General features: G+C 37.4%; 1 protein-coding gene across 1 annotated transcript; it reads right to left on the minus strand.

The window, feature by feature from the left end:
- Positions 1-3,982: 3,982 nt before the first annotated feature.
- On the minus strand, positions 3,983-14,443 carry ER-ANT1 (endoplasmic reticulum-adenine nucleotide transporter 1). Its single transcript, XM_089165349.1, has 3 exons — positions 14,023-14,443; positions 5,498-5,869; positions 3,983-4,720 (listed from the first exon to the last, which is right to left on the minus strand). The coding sequence occupies exons 1-3, from the start codon at positions 14,275-14,277 to the stop codon at positions 4,409-4,411; spliced, it is 939 nt and encodes a 312-aa protein (XP_089021475.1). The 5' UTR covers positions 14,278-14,443; the 3' UTR covers positions 3,983-4,408.
- Positions 14,444-15,526: the final 1,083 nt, after the last annotated feature.

Raw genomic sequence — 15,526 nt, forward strand, 5'->3', positions numbered from 1 at the left:
GTACAAGTTAGAAAAAAATTCTCTCCATATGGTTAAAAAATTTGAACTCTTTTTCAAATGATTTTTTTAATTTTTAATTGTATGCATATATGTTTGGTTTTCTAAAATTAAAATAAATTAACAAATAAATAAATATCAAACTCAACCAAAAGGTGGTAGGACTTAAATCAGTTAATCATCATACATAAAACCTCAAATTCATAATGGAGAGCTCGCAAGAACCCACTCATAAGGATTAAAAATATTGATATGATTGATGTAAGCTAATTAAAACTGATTCATATAAGTAAGAAAATTGCAGGCGGTCAGCATAGAAAATATTTTGCTGTTGTAGAGGAAAGACAACACGGAATATTTCTTCCATTTTTACTGGAAGTGTCCTTTTCTTATGGAAAACAAATATATCAAAAAAGACAAACTAAAATGTACAAAACAATCTTTTGGGAATTATAATGGAAAATCACACTTTGACATGAAAAAGAAAATGGAAGATCACACATCCTATTGTTGCTTGACGAATGCAACCTATTTCTAGAACTGATAAAGATGATCACAAAACTATTATAAAAAGATACATGAGACAGCGACAAATTACAAAATTAGGATTAGACACTGCGACCATAAATCACCATTTATTGTATATATACAGTCATTGATCACATTCATTTAATTTTGTTATAAGCAAGTGAAAATCCACATGAGAGAGAATTTGCACATAGACTCGTTTGTCTAATTACAAATTATCTATTTTTGTCAAATTATAATATATGAAGAATCTTGTCCAGTCATGTCATGTCCATATCTTATCAATAAAAACGAACGTCAAGAGGTGAGATTACACAAGGCCTCTGACATAGGCAGCAGGTTGCAGGGAAACTAGGCCTGCATAAGGTGGTTCTTGCCACATAGAGCATTCTCGCCCCGCCACGGATTAAGATCCAGTTTGTGCTTTTAGGGCACTTCTTGGCTTGAGAATCCTTGGGGTGACGTCTAGTCGAGGGAAAGCCCAAGGCCAGCAGGTGGTCATGGGTGGCCCAGAAACCAGTTCTTTGGTCCGTTGGGAGTATGACGATAACAGTTTTCCCTAATAGCTATATAGCTAGTTGCAAATTTGCAATAAAGAAGAGAGACAGGGAGTGAAAAGTGTTATGACTCTTGCTCTCCATGCTGAAATTAACTAGTAGATCTTTTTTACAATGCAAGCAAGCATGAACACATGGACGGCCACGACTGTGCCATCGCCTTCTCAAGAACTAAGAGTTAAAGCTGCTTATTTGCCACAGAAAGGCAAAAGAAAGCAACACTGGTTACTATCTCACCACCCCATGCCCATGCAATGCCCAATGCTAGAAAGTGGTGAAATGTGTGGCCTGTGGTGTAGTGTAATTGTTGAACCACTGGTGGGCCTGGTTGCAATTATAGTTCTTCATAAGTGAGCCCCACAGTGGGGCGGAGGCGGAGCAAGGATATTTAACATTGAAGGTGAAACAGTGGTGAATTTCTACGAATTTATCCAATACCTTAAATTAATGCTAATAATTCACAAAGATTACCTCCATCCATTATCTTTATTGTTTCAATTTTTTTTCCCAATCAGGGGTCAAGGTTAATACCAAACATAGAAAAATGACTAAGGGTCTGTTTGGTTACATGAATCAAGAGATTTGAAGTCTCTGGATTCATGAATCTGAAAATTATACCCGTTTGGTTGTAAAAATTCCTAGATTCATGAAATCTAGAGATTCACCTTTTTACACTAAAAACGTGAATTTGTAGATTTATGGGTAAAGGGTGAAATCCCAGAGATTGAATTACGCAAAAAAATACATTAGCCAGAGTAATACAATACTTCGATACCAATATTTTAAACCTTGGTCTGAATCACCTCTCTGTCGAGATCATGATATGCTCCTGTGGCTCTTTTTAACTACCCTATTCTGTGGAATCTTAGATATTGATTGATTGATTGATAAAAAAGAATTTAGAGTTGAGAGCCCATGGGTAAAAAAGCGTCAGCGGAACGAATTGTGATCCCCCGATGGAGACGTCGAACTTGAATGATGCGCATTTAATACGCAACATGTGCTGAAAGTTCAACCCCCTATGGCGAAGCGATCCAAACTTGGAACATGGTATGGACGAGCAGGACTGTGCCGTCGCCTTCTCAAGAACACAGAAAGGCAAAAAAGCAAGCAACCCTAGTTACTGTATTACCGCCCCAAGCAATGCCCGTTGCTAGACGGTGGTGAAGTGATGTGGTCTATGGTGGAGTATAATTACTAAACCGGTGGTGGGCCCATTCGCATTTAGAATTCTTCGCTAATTGGGCCCCACAGTGGGCCCAAGCAAGGATATTTAACATCTAATGGCACGATGTTGGTGAATTAATACACCTTAGTTTTTATGAACTTATCCAATACCTTAAAAGCTAATAATTAACGATGACCACCTCTACCCATTATCTTTGTGGTCAAAAATTTTCTCCAACAGTCAAGTATTGATACCAAACATAAAAAAAAATGACCGAAGGATCTCTTTTGGAAGAATTTGGAAAAGCATTAGTATTTCACACATGGAAAGGAGGCCAAAGGGGTATCCACAATGAAATTTCAAAAAAATCTTGTGAGGTGAAATCTAGACTACCTCTTTGTTGGGGGTTTCAAATTAATACCCAACACATGTTGTGCATTAAAATCTCAACTGTCAATTGTTGACAACAGATACTGTGGATTTAATGATCGGCATTCAAGTCTACCCCCTGTTGGGAGCACGATATGCTCACACACATTATGTGGGATCCACTTTTTAATAAAAATAATTTAGAGGTGGGACCCATTGGGTCTCACATGGACCCTATACAATGTGTGTGTTAAAAAAGCATCAACGGAGCATATTGTGCTCGTCCCAATGGGGAGGTGAAGCTCTGCCCCACGGAGCAACAGATTGTCCTTGGCTTACCAACCAGTTAAAGAGACTTCTCCATACATAAGCCACAAATAAAGAGAGGATACATTGAATATCTCCCAATGAATGGACTAACACCTGAATCTTGGTAGGCAGGGTGATGAACAAGACTTAAAGGTTCAAAGTCTGACGGAAGATTTTAAGAAGAAACAATGATTAGATTGAAATTAGTGGCACCCGAAAGAAACACAAAAATGAAGACCCATGATTTGAAACAGGCCGGCCAATTCTTTTGATGGTGGGAAAGACTATTTACTAGCTTATGACCAGCACAGCATTACTGTGAATATGAAGTGTGAACGATGGAAAGTAGTGTGGTCTGTGGTGGAGTAGAATTTAAAAACGATCAAAAGTAATCTTTGCTCATCATATTGTCATCAAATAATCAAGGACATTGGTTTCTTCATTTAACTCACATGAATATCATGAACTAATCAAGAAATCGGGATTCGAATAGACCGGTTCCGGGCTAGTTCCGGCGGATAGGATCGGGGGGAGGCCAAGGCCAAGGCCAGGAAGTTTAGATAAGTGATGGAGATGAATTTGACAGTAGACTTTAAGAAGAAAGAAAGCATTGCAGCAGAAAGGGACTTCTTGTGTTACCCCAAAAGAAAGGCTATATGCAGAAACATGATTGACAATTGAGAGGTTCTCAAATGTGAGGGACAGAGCCGGCCAAGATTGAATGCCAAGTAAAGAGTTCCTGTGAAATAATACAGGTCCAGAGGGCAATCTCTTCTTCAATAAGTTAATAATAATTCAAATACAAAATTCAAACCCAATAGATTTTGTCTAGTTGAACCCAAAACCATAGAAATTGCAGTCAAAGAAAGCCAACTTCCTTCCATGGAAAAAGGATGCATACCGTACAATCTAGAAGTAGAAGTCAATCTTTGTGCAAGAACAATGCAGCCCAAATTATGAATTTAATTTGACTGTTTAGAGTTTGATCACATTCATATACTTGGTTTTCACACAGACATTTAGACTTCAAACCCATTTGAGTGTCTTCAATTACCCCAGTTCAACTCTCTCTCTCAGGACAGCAATGAGTTCAGTCCAACCAAACTAAACGAAATTCCTACTTTATAATTTCATTTGATTAGTATTTCAAGCATTTAATATGTTTCTTTATGACTGCCAGTAGAAGAGATGCAGCAGTGGCTTCAAGAAATAGTTGATCTCATTTAATTTTAGGACATACAATGCCAGAAAACAAATTTCCCAAGAAATGAATTGAATTATTATATAATACAAAATGTACACAATGAAGCCATTCCCCTGAGTTTCTATATGCAATTATGGGGAAAGCCAGAAAGCGCAAGTGCAAAAATAAAAATCAGACATCCATTCCTCTGCTCTTCTGTTTGGTTTCTTCTATCATCTGCTTTGGAGTGGACATTGATTTTCAAGCTAGTATAAAAACTATTACAGTGTAGAAACATCACTTCAAGGTTCTTCTTTGAGGCTCTAAAACATATTCACGTCCATTTGCCAAGCGATGGAGCTGATCATAACCAGCAAGGACACCTGCCCCTGCCATACCAGAAAGCATGTTTGCAGTTACTCCTCGGAACAGTGCCTTGAAGCCCTCCTGGTGAACAATCTGACGGAAGGCATCCAATGAATTACGATACTTGGATGGCTGTCCTGAGGTCAGCATCATTCTTCGTCGAGTGGTATCAAAGGGGTATGCACATATCCCTGAAACTGTGGTAACGCTCCAGCCTAATAAAAAACTCGCACAAAAGTTCCCCTGCAACAATATAAGCATCTTGTTTTGGTAGCAAGCAAAATATGTGGGACATATATCTGTGAACAAAATGGACATTAGCAACCCAAAGAAACAGACAGTTGTGATGTCTTTTGACCTAGAAGATATCTTATAGGTTCCAAATCATTGGATGGGTATGCAACCAAAAAGGCCGTTATCTTCTGCAATGCTAAGACTGAAGCATATGCCCATGCTTGTCAAGGCAACAAGGCGAGGCAAGGCAATAGAGGGCAATGAAAACCAAGGCGACACCAAGCAAAGCGACAAGGCGTCGCCTAGGCTAAAGGCGCACTAGGTCGCCTTGACCCAAAAATGGGTGACAACCATGCATATGCCAATCAATGTATTCATAAATATTAGCCCCATGTGACGTCGTCAAAAAACACAATCACCTACTATTACAACTTTCACTAGTGATGTAAACATAATAGTGAAAATCACTAGAATACTAGTGAAAAAAAGATAATACTTGTAAAGAGAAAAACTAACAATAACAAACATCCCTGGTTGGGTTTTTCTGAAAGTTAAAAGCTCCATTCAAAAATATAAAGTGAGAGTCCCCATTTGATGGCAATGCTGAAGGGGGGTATTCTTATCTTCTTTTTTGGATCATTACAGTTTCTATAGCCTGTAATTTTCTTTTTCATCATGATATAAATAGCTTTCTGATATCCAAGCAAAATAAAATAGAATAAAATGGAGCATATAGATACCCATTGGGAGGGTGGGAGAATCCACAAAAGATCTAGAAGTCATTACCTCCAATGGTCCCACAAGAACAATGGGCTTCATAGTATCATAGATCCCAAAGTACATTCCTCGGTAGAGAGTAATCCCCATGATTGAAGCCCCAAAGCCCCGATACAAACCTACAATCCCGTCACTGGCCAGGGTCTTCCTGTAAACGTCTGTTAGCCCTTTAAATTGGCGTTGCCCATTGGCTTGGCATCCGTTTGCATCAGTTCCTAGTCGGGTGCGTGCGTAATCCAAGTGGTACAGAAACACAGAAGTGGTTGCTCCAGCTGCACTACCAGAAGCTACATTTCCCGCTAACCATTTCAAGTATCCATCTTTCTCTTTCGAGAATCCAAAAAGGTTCTGAAAGTACCCCTTGAATGCAAAGTTGAAAGCCTGTGGCAACAAAACAATCTCTGGTAATTGAAATCTTGAGTAGTATATCAGTTTGACAATACCTACCTTTTGTCAGTGATGAAGGAACACTAAACACATTTCACGATAAACAAATAGAGATACCACCAAAAAAGAATTCTAATCATAAAAATGTTTCTTCCTGATCATTTGCCACTGCTTAGTAATGCCCCAGCTGTGATGATAAAGGATTTTCAGTTGGATGAACTTTTGGCCTACTAGTCTACTAGATCAACCTTCAAAATAGATGGTCTAGAGCTAAACAGTCTCTCCCCATTTCCAGGCTCTATTAAGCCAGGCTTATTTCCACCGGTCATCCCTAAGCCTGAGTGAGCATTCTTTACTTTGTAAAAAGATAAAAGAAAAGAGTAGATTGAACTTGCTAATTATTCTGAATTCAATAAAAGCAGCCATATTCGGCTAAATAAGCAAAGAATGTACACAGACAACCATAAAAACAGAAACATGAAACCACAACAGAGTGCACCAGGGAGAGATGAAGTGAATGACCTACAATAAATCATTGGCATTGTTGGATTTAAAGAACTGAACAACAGCATTGCGGGAACCTAACCAACATAGTTCAAACATTACCTAGGAGAAAACCATAGTTGTCAAGGAGACAAGGCGTCGGAGGAGGGGGGGGGGCAAACAAAACCAAGGCAACAAGCCCAGAACCATAGAAGGGCCTGGATGCCTAGGTGACGCCTTGACAACCATGGAGACTATAAATTAAGCAATTAATTGTCAACTGCATGAAAGCAGAGTTAGTGATTGTACACTAAGCTTTGATTCATCAGCTAGTTGCAATCAGAATAGACTTTTCTATCAGTTTAGTTTTCTCTCCACGTCTGATCCTGGAAAGCATGCTGAGAATGCTATATACTTACATGTCCATTCTTTAAAATTGGGATAAGGAAAAGAATGACAAAAATGGGGGCACGAAAAGATTATCCGCAGAAAAGGAAATAGATACATATAACGGCACGGTGAGGAAACAATCAGTCAGAACTAGGTGATCACATACAGGAAAACCATTAGTATATATGTTCAACTAGCTGTATATCAAGTATTTAGGATTGTCAAGTGAAAATAAAGGTACATACACTTGTTAAAATTCTATAAAACAAACTATTAAGTATTTCAAACTCTTAACAGAAGAATGGGATAATGTTCAGTTGAGCTGTAGCAAACATCAGGATGTGGGTCCAAAAGAAACAGGGATAAGGTTGCATATCTTTGCCCCTCCCAGACGCTGTAGTAGCAAAGCATCATGTACTTGGCAAAGCCTCATGTACTGGGCATTCTTCTAATAGGAAATCCTTATGTTAACTGAATAACTGATTTCTCTATTTGATCAAATGTAGGTACAAGTGACTTAATCATTAACTTTTCTCTAAGTGCATTTTGAGAAGTTTCAACCATGTATGGTTTTTTTTCTTTCTAAAAAAAAAAGAATCATGTCTGGTTTTTATATAGTAGGTTGAAATTTTGAAGCTGAAAATGGATGATTATATTACATTTGATTAATCACATATGAGATATTCAGTACCTTTGCATAAAAATACAGTTATAATTTTCATAAGTGTAAAACAAACTAATGCAGAACTGAGAATGGCCTGGTATAGTAGTAGGCTTTGACAAAAGGAGAACTAAAAGAATAGGAAGAAAGGGGGATGAGGAGAAGAGAGCAAAACGACCGGGGGGGGGGGGGGGGTTGGGGGTTTCAGAAGGGTGCATGCCAGTCACACAGGATGTAACAAACATAAACTCAAATCATATTTTCATTCAGTCTTTAATGGGGAATTACATCATATATTATAGATAACAAAAAGACTCTTAAATTAAGACTGACTCACTAACTAGGATCTGAGTTCAAATAAGGTAACTAAAAGAAAGGAGGAATCAAATATTGTGACCAGCTAAATTCTAAAAACAAAGCAACATCATCTCTCCCAGATAAAAATTCCTAAACTTCTACTAGAACAATGACTCAAACTGTATCCGGTTCATCTTGGTCTGGAAACCTCAGTTGGGTTCAGGTTGGCCCAAGGCTGTGTTTCTGCAACCCAGATGCAGATGTTAACAATACGATGGCTGACAAGTGTTTATAGAAATGTTTATAGGTTTACTGTGTGATATTCTGATGCCTGCAATGTGTTCTTTGTTCTGCATTTAAAGAATAAGAGAAGAAGACAAACCATTGTATAATGGCAGCCTGAAAGGGCCAGCACCCATATCTTTAACTCGGATTTGCAGGTGCTACATGTTATTTTCTTTCCTATCAAAAGTCCATAATGCTTCTCCTGTGATTTCTGCAACTTGAAAATGGATACTCTACCAAAATCATTAATCATTGTTCTAGTTGTGTAAAACTCTAAAGTAACGACTAGTATATCTGGGGATGATGCATCCAGGATCAGCCCTTCAGATGAAACATTGGAATGCTTTCAGGTATCCAAGCAAGGTACGGTAAATTGTCGCGTGTACAAAGATTCAGGAAAGAGAGTAACAGTGTAAGGAGAATAAAGAAGGCCTCTATGGATTAATCGAATCCTTCATTCTTGAGTATTAGAGATCATGGAATTGTTTTTTTCTTCTTCTTTTTTTTTTCAACTACTCGGATCGTCGAAGAGAGACGATCGAAGGAGGAAAGGAAAAAAGGAGAGACCGTGATCCGGGGTTGGATCGTGAAATAGTCAGAAGAAAAAAAAGGACAATTGGTTTTGATCATGAAAGAGAAAAATACAAGAAATTTCGGTAGGATGGGTCGTACAAGTTTTGAAAGAAAAAAAAAATTAAATAAGCTCATTGTGGTGAGATTGTAAGAGGGGGGGACTAGGGCGGGAAAAAAGAAAGGAAAAAGAGATCGGTGGTTTTTTTTGTTTCAAGTATTTTTTACTTGTTCTTTCTTTAAACAGAAGAAATTGTTATTAAGTAGAAAAGGGACGGTCGTTGTTTTATCTTTAAGGAATTTAAAATTATAAACACAAGGGAGAGAGGACCATCTCTTGTTGAGGGGAGAGACAATCAAAAGAAAAGAGAAAACTGAAATAGAATTACAAAAGTAAATATAACCTTAACTCTGACCTAATTAATCCTATAGCTTAGTAGGAAACTCACTCAGATTAGGACACTAATGACCAAAGACCAAAACCAATAAGGAAACCACGATAGGGGGCCTCCTCTTGTTGTGTTACATCATGCTATCTCTCATTATTTCTAACAGTATTGAAGTACTGCAGAATAAAAAAGGTATTAGTTTACCACAAGAAAATATATGACAGTACACTCATATGAGACTGAGAAAAATATGCAGCAATACACTCATCTGAGACTGGGGTACTTGCTTCGAAACCAATTGATACTCTGGATTCACATCAAAAGTAAGGCCAAGAAATTTGAGGAAAAGCTTTGCTAAAGGGGATTGGTTGGGAAAAATCATTTATCTAACTGTTACTAGGCCTGATATATCCTTTGTTGTTGGTGTTGTTAACCAGTTTACACAATCACTTAAGATGACAAATAATACATTAAGATATTTGTGGAGGGTAATGTACAAGAAGTGCCTGCAAGATCCACTCTACTGTAGGATTGATCATAGGTCAACAACAATAGGGTTCCAAAAAAAATGAACCCTAGTTGTATGGTGAACAAGTTGGCAGTATTTTCCCGATTATATATCTCCTAACCAGCAGCAACCAAAAAGCCTTGATTGAATCATAGACGTACATTAAACTACACAAAATTATAATAGAATGTAAGAACAAAACAGAAAAATAGAGAAGGGGAAGAAGAAACAACAAAGGATAGATTGAGGGCGTGGGGGATCAACTCAGCCTTGGGTCTCTCCTCTATAGCTATCTCAGTTATTAAACAAAGATCCTGGCTGTCTCAGCCTGGGTATCTCACCTTTCCTAGCCTATCTCAGAACGATACACTGAAAACAATAACAAAAATTCATCCATTAAATTGTGTGGAGGTCTCTGAACATTATTTAGACTCAAGGGTTTAAGTCCAAAATAGAAAGAACAAAAATAGAAAGTGTTTGCTACCAAGTAGCTTATATCAAATATTGAAACTTAATATAAAATTTAGTTGTCAAACATCAAAACTGAAACTCTAGTGTTGACAACAAATAAAAATAGAAACAAACTAAAATCAGAAGTTACCTGATATACTATCGGAATGAAATAAAATATATTTTCTAAAATTGAAAATGGAACTAAAAGTTGGCAGCATTAGGATAGAGTATTTCTCCACTTGATATTCCAATGGATAATCAAAATCTTCTAAAAAGCATTCTCAAGGAAGACAAATATGGGCTATGACAACTCTTCACATCAACAGTGTCTCAATCTTTCTTCATCCATTTCGATGTAAACTAACACATAAAAGGCTGTAAATAAACCTAAATAATCTCCACACAATTTGGAATTTGGCTCCCTTATATGATGCTCCATCAAATTACATAAACCTGTAACCGCATCAAACCAAGCTGCCTCTCACAGCAATTAATCCCATAACTACATTAGGGTGGTTTGGGGGCTTGTTCCTGCAGCTATAGGTGACCTGTGATCTACATTGGGGGGCTCCAGGAAAAAGAAGAACTTATTGTCCACATCAGCTTATTTATCTGATTGAGTATCCTAATGCAAACTAGGCAAGTTCTAATGGTGGTAGGTGATCTACCACGAGTTATTGCATACTTAGCGATGGCAATCTAATAACATGGAAAAGCAAGAAGCACTATTTGTGGCTTGTTATGTTGCAACACATATTCTTGTACCCAACTTCAATGATGGACCCACACCAACATATTTTGGTGAGCGACCTGAATGACCCGATTCTGGATATCTGTGATGGAAGCAGAGGGCTTGGACGACCCGACCCGATGGATCGACCCATATATATATAAACTATTTGGCTACAAGGTTATTGAGAGATTTGGGATTTTTCACCGTAGGGTTTTGGGTGAGAGTTCTTGTGACGCCCTTCCGACGATTGGTTGAGACTTGAGAGGCCTCCATTCTTTTCTTCTTCTACATGTTGGAAACTTCTTCTTCTTTGCCCATGGATGTAGCACACCACATTAGTGAGTGAACCACGATAAATCTTTGTGTTCTTTTCGTTTTGTTCCTAATTCAATTTGTGATTTCTTGGTGTTCATTCTAACATGGCTAGATCCAGTCCAATGCTGAGTGTAGTGATATGGCTTCTATTACAACTAAATTGATATAGTTGAAGTGCCTGCTTCAAGAGTTGGGTTTCCCACTACTAAACCTAAAAAGATGTACTTTGATAATCAAACTGATATTCACATTGCAAGTAACCTAATATTTCATAAGAGGACCAAAAACATCAGATCAAACAACACTTAGTAATGCAGAATTATCACCAAAGCCCTTTCGCTTTGTTTACTTTATGTTATTTACCTTCCTTACTTAAGTTGTAATCTATGTGGTAATCTAAATAGGAATTCTACTCAGAATACAACTCTATGGACGGTCACTAGTTAAGATACTACTGAGTACTGATGATACACCAGGTATTTAGAATCTATCAGTTCTACAATATCCAAATTTTCTCCCTCTGCACCTCTTTCCTTTCCTACTCTCTCTCACTTTGCTCCAACAAACCCTCGGATGTAGGAAGAAAAATTAGATCCAGACTTTATAGAGGGGGGCAAATGATTGATTTTGAACCTTTGCCACTCTTTGGCATACCACCCTTTCTGCAGATCTCCAAATACACCATAAAAGATCTGTCAAACCTTGCTCGGTTGCTCCATGCAAGTTCAAATAAGATACTGCCGACAATAGACAAGGTATTGAGAATCAATCAGTTCTAGAATGTACAATTCTTCTCCTTCTGCGCCCCTTTCCTTTCCTATGTCTCTTTCTTAGAACAAACGCTGGATGTAGAAAGGAAAACGAGATCCAGAATTTATAGGGGAGGGAAACAATTTGATTTTCAACTTTCTGGCCTGTTCCTCATATCTCCATATACACCTTGCAAAAATCTGCCAAACCTCACTTCAATACTATTCATGGGTGCAAATGCAAAATCACATGGAAGAAACCAAGCAAACAATCACATACAACAGATGATATTAAACCTGATTCAGCACAGATGCCTACACTTACCCAAGAGAACCATATAGTTTTGGTATCCTATAAAAAGGGGGGGTAAATCTCTCCACCTCACAATATGATCTCCCCTTTTGTCTAGAATTTTCTCACAGTGACAATATAAAGGGAACATCAGGAATCCTAATCCCCACACAATTACAATATTAATCCTATACATGTGTTGGACTCAAAACTCAACCCAATAATAATTATGCTACTAGTAGGATACAAGAAAGAGGCAAACCCAACACTTCACTGAAAGGGGAGCCTAGTTGTTATCCATCTTTCATGAATGCACCTTCACCAACACAGCCACCTCAATTCCAAGTACGCAATATACCATAACAGTATTTGATCAAATAAACTGGTTGGCTTGGCTTAAATTATTTTCACCCATAATAAAAGGCAATAACAGACAGCAATATTACAGAAAAGATTGTTAAGTGCAGAAACACATGAACTCTGCTATAAGAGAAGAAATATCTAATATCTAATATCTCATTGGAGTTCTCATGCAGGCAACTGTAGAGAGGGTCTCTAGGCAGGTTCTCCAGCCCACGAATCTCTGCTCACATGGTATGTTTTATCCTAATCAGAGTTGTTCAAGTAGAAAATTTAAGCACTGATAGTTCAGACCAGAGGCTCCATTCATATGGTAGTTTCGTTTGTTATTGGTTGGGTAGGTAAAAAACTTTTGTCTGCAATCCAGCAACCTGACCTGTTTGATATCAAATTGAAAATATAGTGGAAGACAATTGATAAACAGATGCGAACATGCCAGGATGCGGCTGTGCCAGGCTGTCTTTGTGAAACTCCATTGTCACACTCAACCAAAAGAACTAACGCATGGCTGACTGCATTTATAAAATCCAATTGATTTAAAAGAGAAACCAATCAAGCCAAATTAGGATACTAATGAAATGGAAGGATGAGATGGTATGGAAAGAATTCAAATGGAAATAATGATGAACACAAAGAATTCAAACGAGAGGAATGATGAATGGAAAGAATTAAAATGAGAGGAGCAAATGATATGGAAAGACTTCAAATGAGAGGAGCAAATAATATGGAAAGAATTCAAATTAGAGACAATTAGGGAAAGAATGAAAAATCATCCTTATCACGCTTAATATAATGTCACACTCACAATCTTTAAGGGCCTGTTTGGTTACATGAGTTTAGAGATTTCAAATATCTAGAGATTTCAAATATATAGATTTCAAATCTATGGAGTTATAATTTATAAAATTAGATGTTTGGTTGTGGAATGAAATCTGTGGATTCATTCTAAAAAACTATTTGATTGACGTGATTTTTGGGAATGTACAAATGTATAGCTTTTTTGAAATCTCTGGATTTCACCCCTTACCCATAAATCTACAGATTCACGTCTCTAGATTTCATGAATCTAGAGATTTTTACAACCAAACCGGGTATAATTCTCAGATTCATGAATCCAGAGATTTGAAAATCTCTGGATTTATGTAACCAAACAGGCCCTAAGGGCATTGCAGAATTTCCTCTGAACTCACTGTGGACCAACTAAGCCTCAGCCTCTTCACTAATATGAACTTCAGTAGTCAAGGAAGTACTAAGGATAGAAAAAATCATAGTTTTTTCTGGATGCTTTTGTGAAGCAGAAATTCGTCTATATTGTTAAAAGAAAAGGAAAAAACGAAATTAAAATTAGATGACCAACGTAAAAATCCAAGGACGAAAAATTAAAAGCCCTGCAAATTGTGCATTATATTTCAAGAGACTGAACGTAACCAGCAACTCGAAAATTAAGGGAAAAAAATGTTGTGAAAAACAGCCAATCAACCCTTGAAGCACAATGTAACAACAGAAAAGAACAGAAAATCGAAATCATGCAAGAGTTAAACATAAAGCGTTTAAACAAATTAAAACTCGGATCCATAAACACATGACAAGAGAAAGAATTACATAACAATATTAAAATTGGCTATAGTAATGAGACGAAGAAAGGAAAGAAACTTCAAATACCTGGGTGGGGAAATACCGTATGACGTTGGCTTGATTTCCTCTCCAGAAAGATAGCAGACCTTCTTCTCTCAAAACCCTCTTAAAGCAATCCCCAATACCCTTATAAGGAGTGTTAAGTCGTCCACTTTTCAACATCTCTCCTTGATTCTGCAACAACAACTTCACCCTTTCAATTGGCGCCGCTGCACTCTTCGAAATTATTGCTGCTGCTCCACCCATTACGAAATCTGCAGAAAATTTCTCCGACTGCTTCATCGGATCTTCTGAACCCTCAAGATTTCACCCACATAGATTGATAGAGAAGGTAGGCCTAAATGGGCTCTTCTGGTTCTCGACCTCTGGTTGCAGCGCGAGTATGCAACGATAGTTTTTTTGAATATTGTATATTCGTATAACTAAAATAATAGGAGAGTCACAGAGAAAGCCAATATCTCCACCGAGAAATTTGAGGTTTGTGATAAACGTTGGATTTCGAATCGTGCCACGTGCCACTCGTGCCAAGGTTTGAATAATCCCACCATACCATACATGTCAAGCGTCTCTCTTGTGAATTAATTCACGAAAATATAGTGTCCATATGAGACAAAAAGTCTGATGAGTAAAATATTCGATACCAATGCTTTAAACCTTTCTCGTGCTAGGTAATATTATTATAGAAAGTTAGAAACACAATGTGTGGCTCAAGATTGTCAGTCATATAATAGTTAATATGGCGGGGAAATGTTAATGATCAAGAATAAAGCTGGAAATTTAACTTGGCCGTTTACAACAAATCTGATTCAACAAGTTATATTAGGCGGACAAACAGGTTAAACTAGGCCAATCGACCACGTCGTTAGGTTGGTGAAGAAACAAATCCACACCATTATGGAGTTGGGCTCCCCGCTATTTGCAATTTTCACTCTTTTATTTAAAGAAGTCTCTCAATGAGTTATAAAAATTCAATTATGTGTAATATTTTAATTCAAGAGTACTCGTCAACTAACTCTATTAAAATTTACACCCAAAAAAACCTTTATTATAATTGCACCTGAAAGAAAAAGAAAAAGAAAAAAAAACTATTTTTTTCCTTCCAAATTTCTCAATTTATCAATGCCACTCGACCTTTGTCCCTTTTCTGAAATAGTCCTTTTGGTGTTATGCCAGCAAGTGAACATACCGAGTTTCGGGAATGGCCAAACTCAATAATGGAAGGTTATAGTACGCGATGCCTTCCATTTGTATGAAAAGCAAACATACCACGCATGACATGACATAGAGCCATTGCCACTTTTTTTTTTTGTTAATCAAAGAGAGCCACTTGATGGAGAGGATCAAACACCTTTGCTAATTAGGGTTACCATCTAGACATCCTAACCTCGTTGATTCACATCCCCTAACTGAAGATATGTGTTTTTCTTATATTTTTTCACTACGCATTAGGAGTGGGGTTCACTTTGGACCACTAATTGCAACATGAGAGTCGCAACAATAATTTTTTTAAATATTATACAACTAAATAATA

Source organism: Hakea prostrata, chromosome 8 (genome assembly GCF_041222555.1).
Source record: "Hakea prostrata isolate BN-2017 chromosome 8, UWA_Hpros_2, whole genome shotgun sequence".
In the NCBI taxonomy this organism is placed as follows: domain Eukaryota; kingdom Viridiplantae; phylum Streptophyta; class Magnoliopsida; order Proteales; family Proteaceae; genus Hakea; species Hakea prostrata.